Source organism: Nicotiana tabacum, chromosome 4, assembly GCF_000715075.1.
Source record: "Nicotiana tabacum cultivar K326 chromosome 4, ASM71507v2, whole genome shotgun sequence".
NCBI lineage: Eukaryota > Viridiplantae > Streptophyta > Magnoliopsida > Solanales > Solanaceae > Nicotiana > Nicotiana tabacum.
In genome coordinates, this window is record NC_134083.1 from 97,165,606 (window position 1) to 97,173,303 (window position 7,698).

The 7,698-nt window shown below is 33.3% G+C and overlaps 1 protein-coding gene across 1 annotated transcript; it reads left to right on the forward strand.

The window, feature by feature from the left end:
* The first annotated feature begins 5,655 nt into the window (after positions 1-5,655).
* LOC107816773 (UPF0496 protein 1-like) lies at positions 5,656-7,134 on the forward strand. Its single transcript, XM_016642515.2, has one exon. It carries the CDS (start codon positions 5,788-5,790, stop codon positions 6,988-6,990), a length of 1,203 nt encoding a protein of 400 aa, XP_016498001.1. The 5' UTR covers positions 5,656-5,787; the 3' UTR covers positions 6,991-7,134.
* Positions 7,135-7,698: the final 564 nt, after the last annotated feature.

The following is a 7,698-nucleotide window of genomic DNA, read 5'->3' on the forward strand; positions in this document are numbered from 1 at the left end:
ACGAACAAACCCTCGCAGGTGTGATTGCACCAGAACTCCAAAAAACTTCAGCAATCTTTCAAAGTCCAAAAATGATCCGCCAATAATTCGAAACATGCCCGAGGCCTCCGAGACCCCAACCAAACGTACCAACAAGTGCCAAAATACAATATGAACTTACTTGAAGCCTCATATCACATAAAACAACACCAAAATCATGAATCTCACCCCAATTCAATCCTAATGAACTTCCAACTTCTAAAACTCATATCGAACCATATCAAATCAACTCTAAATGACCTCAATTTTTTTATGCAAGTCCCAAGTGATACAACAGACCTATTCCAAATTACGGAACAAAAATTAAAATCCGATATCAACAAATTCAACTCCCGACCAAACCTATCAACCTTCCAACTTTTGCCAAAAAGCACCAAATCAACCTACGGACCTCTAAATCCATATCTGGATATACGCCTAAGTCAAAAATTACCATACAAAGCTATTGGAATCATCAATATACTGTTCTAGGATCGTCTACATAGAAGTCAAACTTTGGTCAACCCTTTCAAACTAGGCTTCCAACCTTGGGACTAAGTGTCCCAATACACTAAGAAACTTCCCTGAAATCAATCTAACCATCACGGCAAGTCACATAACCACAAAAACAAGAAGATGAGAGGCACTAAATAAAGGAATGGGGCTACAATACAAAAAATAACCAGCCGGGTCATAACATTTTCCTAGTTCAATTTCTCTAATCTCCCAGCTAGTTTACCCTTCATTTCTTCTACAAAAAAACTCCCGAACCAACGTTGATACTAGGCTTGAAGTATGTATATTTATATGTATATTGCCTCTCATTTTACTCATGATTCATAGATTTTGGATATGTAATGTAATAATTTGTGCTAATTAATGGTATTTTTATGTGTAGGAATTATCCGGAAGTAATTTGGGACGAAGCTACGTGAATTGAAGCGAAAAGGGGAAGAAACGAGAAAAAGCCACAAAGTAGCACCACATGTAGCATGGGGCGCTACCTATACCGCAGTTTCCATAAGCACAAAATTTCCAGCGCCATGGCTAGTGCCCCACGCTACCCTGGGCGTTGGTTATGGGGACTTGTCCTATTTTGCCTTGGACTTGGTTATTTCGACCCCAAGACACTCCCAACTTGTATAAAAATAAACCTAAACCTATTTTGGAGGTGGAGATGCAACTTTGAGAGAGAAACACGACTACAAAACTCTCGGGAGCACGGAATTCATCAATTCTTCCATTCTTCTTTTAGTATTCATAGCTTTTATATTTGAATTTTGATGATTGTTATGAACATGAGTGACTAAGAACCTTATTATTCTGTGGTTATGGATCGTTCTTGACTATTATAAATTGACGGTTGATTGTTTTGCTTGACTTTATCATATTAATTTGTTTATTCAATCTTACACTCAATTATTCTATTGCGTAGCCAACAATAGAGTACTATCTACGAATTTATAGTTGAACTCGAAAGTGAGAAATATAAATTGCACATAAGATTGAATAGAGTAAGTTCTTGAATCTAAGCATCGGATAATAGATTCGTGATTAGGATAGACATATTCTAGTTGCCTTACTTGGTTAATTTTGCAGGAAATATACATGTGTTCTTGTCAAGTTTGATTCTATAGACATATAGTCTTAGGTTGGCTTGAATAGGCGAGTGAAACATCGAAAGAACTCGCGAGCATAGTAAACCATGTTAATCAATAAATTAGATAAGTCAAGTGATTACATCAACCCAAAAAATCAATAAGAGAGATGTTAATCCCATAACCCTGGAATATCTCCATCTCATTGAATTCTTCCTAAGTGTTTGTTTGTACCATTTGTGATCTTATTTTCTTGCTTGTTTATTAGTTCGTAGTAATTTAGTTATAAAAATCACAATCATCTTCTTAACACTCACTTGAGCATTAAATTCATAAATAGCTTAGATCGGACATTATTACTTATCGACTGCGTATGCTTGTGTGTGCGTTTGGACCCAACAAACATCCATGTGATATTCTCCACTGTCCTCTTCTATTCAAAATTTTATGTGATTCGGGGGCTGAAGTAGCGTCTTTCTTGCATCTAGGATGATATGGGCCTTCTTATGATGTATTTAATCGCTAAGAACATTGGGCAGCACTTTGGTATTTCGAAGATTAAAGTGGCGTCTTGCTCGAACTAAGGGTGAGATAGACCTCATTGCAATGTATTTAATCAACGAGAATGTCGAGCAGTACTTCAATATTCGAGGACTAAAGCAATATCTTTTCGAACTAAGGATGATGACGACCTCCTTGTGATGTATTTGATCGCCAAGAACATCAGGCAATACCGATAGTTCAGCTTTGATCACTCATTTATTGAATAACTATGTAGTTGATTCTGGATTTCTCTACTTGCAGATGCCTTCACCAACTTCGGATGCTCTGTCTAATGATGGATGATCCGAGAGAGTTATGTAACCCTCTATCTATAATTGTAGAGGATAAGCAGTCCAATTATATATGAACTCTCTTGCTTGGTTCTTTTTGGCTCATGTGAGTCATCAAGTCTATCACAAAAGGGTATATGATAGAGTTAGTATGCAATTAGCCAAGACATGTCACTTTGGATACTTGGCGGCCTGTTGGCCTTGAATTTGACCAGACATGGTAGGTCACTTTAATACATGGCATGAACTTGCGCCTCAAGTTGAAATGGACTTTGGGCTTAAATATAAAGTAAACTTATTTAATTTGTAAAGTTCAAATTAATTATTCAATTCAAATAAAACTGAATTTAAATTAAACCCAAATACATGGACCTAGCAATTAATCCAATTAATTTTTTTGTGCTTACACCAGTAAGACGGTAAGAATCATTAATTTTAAACACTTTTTAATTTTTCAAAATTAATAAATTTAAAATAAAGTTATATTACTTTGAAAGTTGATACAACATATTTTAATAACTTACCTTGTCAATCAATAACTATATTGGTAATGTAATACATACCTTGTCCTTTTTTTTTTTTTTTATGATTTGCACCCTAACCTCATTATTTTCTTGCATAATAATAAAATCGCTATTTCTTAAAATTTTCAAGAGGGCAAAATAATAAATACAAATACAAAAAAATATATATATATATATATATATATATATATATATATATATATATATATATATATATATATATATATATATATATATATATATATATATATATATATATATATATATATATATATATATATATATATATATATATATATATATATATATATATATATATATATATATATATATATATATATATATATATATATATATATATATATATATATATATATATATATATATATATATATATATAAATATAACCTTAACATGAGCATAAAATTTTGAAATGTTGAACGAAATCTTTAGCAAAAAATAATCCGTGTTCGCTGATGGTTATATAATAATATTCAGTATTATTATCTTTTTCATATTTTTTTTAGGTGTTTATTTGATAGGGGGTTAATGAATTCTTGATGGGGTTTTCTAGAGTTTTTATTGTTGATTGAGATTTGTTGCCTAAGGTTTAATTTTTAGGGGAAAGAGACCAATATCTTTTTTCCAAAATTCTTTTTTAGTGATATGCCATGTCCTTTTTTATTATTTGTATTTTCTATCTTTCCCTCTTGGAAAATTTAAAGAAGACTAATTTTTATGTTTTGCAAAAAAATAAAGAAGCGAGCGTGCAAATCATACAATAAAATAAATAAAAAATAACATGGCGCAAATACAAAAAAGGCATACGTTAGACATGCAAAACGTAACAGAAGCCGAAATATGATGATTGTTGCATTTAAGAAAATCTTTTTTCTTTTCTCTTATTTTTAAAAAATATTTGTTTCTTTTTCTTTTAAATACAGTTTTTTGGGTGCTATATCACACCGATTTTAAAAATGTAAAATGGTATTTTCCTTTTTCAGAATTAAGCACAAGAACCATAAGGTGGGAAAAGGGCCAAATATAACCATCTATTTTCGGATATTCTCTACATTTAACCTCCATTATACTATTTGGCCAAATTTACCCCTATCGTTATACTATCCGGCAAAAATTACCCATACCATCAGCAAACTTTTAAAAATTACCCTTCACTCCGTCAGGTGACCCAAAATCTCCCAAATCATTTTCATTAAGTCACTTACTCTTCTTCTTGATCCACTATTTTTGAAATAATTGACATTTACCTGCCTTCTTAATAGAGAAAAAATAAGAGAAAAAAATATTAAAATAATACAACGGTTTGTGAACAAAGTATAGTAAATTGAAGAATCTAAACTAGATAGCATGTCTAAATTCCAAAAGTATTTATGACTTTTCAACTTTAATGAATTGGTTGCACCAAAGGCATGGAGACTTTGCAAGTATTAGTGATAGAAGTTATCCTTGAAGACTTTACATCGTCGAATTCAACTTTATTTTAATCAAACGCCTACGCATTGTACACTCTTAAGTTAGTCAATCGAACTTTATACTAACCAGACAATAACAAAATATATTCGAATATACATACATGATGATCAATTGCATATAATACATAATAAATAGACCCATTGATTTCTATGGCTTGTATATGATTGAAAAATAAATAAAATTTTAAACCAAATTCCAAACCTATTATCACGAGAAGAGAAGTGGATGCATTGGTAATTAAAAATATTCATGAATAATTTTTATAGTCTAGTAGGCTATAACATTCACATCTATAGTAATTTTGTAAAATAGTGGAGCAAGAAGAACAAGTGATTTAAATAAAAAAAATTGGAAAATTTTGGATTACTTGACAGATCAAGGATAAATTTTAAAATTTGCTGATGATGGGGTAAATTTGATCGGATAATATAATGATATAGAAAAATTTGGCCAGATAATATAACGAAGGTTAAATATGAACAATATACGAAAGCAAACAAAAGTATACGTGACCCTTTTCCCACCATAAGGTAGTAGGAAGCTTTATGTACGAGGATATGGCAGCTCAATAAGAGTAGTATTTTGGTCAAAAGAAGTGACCACAAAACATCTATAGTTGACTAGTAGACTTCTTTGGAAAAATAAAAATAAAAAAAGAAGAGAAAAAACACTAGGGGCCTTCTCTTAGATATTAATGATAACCATCTTTATTGACAGACAGTGACCTGAGTATGAGACATATTAATACTTGGGAAACACTTGTATTACCAACAACGAAATAAAAATATTCTTAAATTTGACCAACCACCTTTTTATCTTTTAAATACTTAAAATCACAAAATAATTTAATGTCATAAACCTCAATGGATAAGGTACAATCTATGTTACCAAAAGCGAGCTAAAGATTTCTTAAAGTTGACCAGCCACCTTATTATCTTCTGAAATTTTAAAATTACAAAACAGGTTGATGTTTTAAACCTCAATGCACAAGGTACAATATTTCCAAAGCACACACTACAATAATTTAGACAATAGAATCTACTTTGCCTCATCAAACTCTGTTAGTATATCCTTGTCAAATATCTACCATGTCTTTTTCAGACAATAAAAAGAAGATTCTAGATTTGAAAATTCCAATTCTCATTTTACCCCTCCCCTTGACTTTGTCAACTTCCCCTTCCTCATGTTACTTCCTAGCAGTTACCCACTCCCCCCCCCCAAAACCCCCTCACTCACGAATCTTAAACTGAATTTTCAGGACCCCTAAAACCTCATTTCTACAAGCTCATTTTGTTGTGTGTTTGAAACTTTTGCAATAAAATGGGTAATCAGTGTGCTAGACCCCAAAACCAGACCCCACCATCTTCTCCTCCGGTGCCGGCAGGTTTACCGGCGACACGACCAGAAACAAGCTCAAATTCTGATGTTTCACCAGATCTAAGCTCATACCAATCAGCATGTGAAGAAGATCCGGAACTTCAACGGTTTGATTCAGCTCTTCAAGCAAGAACATCATTAGCACTGAATTCCATAGCTGTTAACATGGACCATAGGTCCCTTTCTCTTGACTCTTTACGTGAGGTTACTTTATGCTTCTTAGATATGAACCAAGGGGTTGTCAATTTCATTCTTGAAAGCAAAAAAGATATTTGGAAAGACCCTGATTTATTTGATCTTGTTAAGGATTACCTTGAAAGCAGCATTCACATTATGAACTTCTGTTCTTCACTTGATGACTCTCTTGAACGTGCACGTACTAGTCAGTCTATAATTCTTGTGGCATTGACCAAGTTTGAGAATGAGAGCAGTGCAAATGAAGTGGATTCAAAGCTTCTGTTTTCGGAAACTTTGGAACAGTTGAAGAGTTTTAAAGCTGCTGGTGACCCTTTTACTGCTAAGTTCTTTTCTTCATTTCACACGGTTTATTTGCAGCAAGAAGCTTTGTTGATGAAATTGAAGTCGAAAAAGAGTAAACTTGATAAGAAATTGAGCAGAGTAAAGACATGGAAGAGAGTTTCTAATATAATTTTTGCTACTGTGTTTGTTTCTGCTATCATTTGCTCAATTGTTGCTGCAGCTGTCACAGCGCCACCAATTGTGACGGCGTTAGCAGCTGCGGCCTCAGTGCCATTGGGGACAGTGGGGAAATGGATCAATTCAATGTGGAAGAAGTATGAGGATGAATTGAAGAGGGAGAGGGAGATATTGACTTCGATGCAGGCTGGCAGTTTTGTTGTGATTCAAGACTTGGAGCATATTCGGGTTTTGGCTAATAAATTGCAGATAATTGTTGAGGGGTTGTTGCATAGTGCTGATTTTGCAATTAAGGGAACTGATGCAGTCGCAAGTGCAATGGAAGAGGTCAAGAAGAATGTAAATGGCTTTTCAGAGACCATTGAGGTTTTGAGTCAGCACGCCAAGAAATGTAACCAGGATATTAGGATGGCACGAGCAGTGATCTTGCGGAAGATTGTCAGTCAACCCAGTAGCTCGAATCAGGGCATTGGTATGTTCTTTGATTGACAGTAGCTGTCTTGCTGATTTTCTTTTCGTTTATATACCATGTATGTTTGTAAAAAGTTGGTCCAATTATGTTCTGTTGGATCTGTTGATTTGAGATTTCTGACCCCTGCAGAAAATTAAGTTATAGTCCTCATTTTGTTAGTGTATCTCTTTTGGCTTACTGTTTTTAAGTTACTATACATTGTTGATAACAAATGACATTGATTCAATTTGAATCCAAACAAGTGGGGAGGACTTGGGAAGTTTCTGTAAAAGAAGAACCTTTGGTGTCATTAAGAAATGCAGCACGTTTTCTAGTTGATAATGAGCTGATATTTGCCACTTGATAGGTAAATTTGATGCTTTGTCTCTACTTTCCTTCATCTTTTTCTCTTATTTCAAGATTGTAAAAGTTGGTAATAACTGGCCAAGTGGTGTTTTTACGGATTCTTTTAAAAGATTGTTAGTCTAATTACAACAACAACAACAGCAACAACAACCACCCAGTGGATTCCCACAAGATTATTAGTCTAATTATGAGCAGAATTAAAGTTTAACTGCTTTAAGGATTTCTTGAGCTGATTACACACCCTAAGATGTTGAAGTTCAGCTCTGCCATGGAAGGCCTACATTTGGCAATATTGCGGCTTTTAATTACTTGTCTTGATCAAGAAATATTCGTTATGGTTCATTATCAAAATAGGATGAAGTCATCACTTCATATCTGAA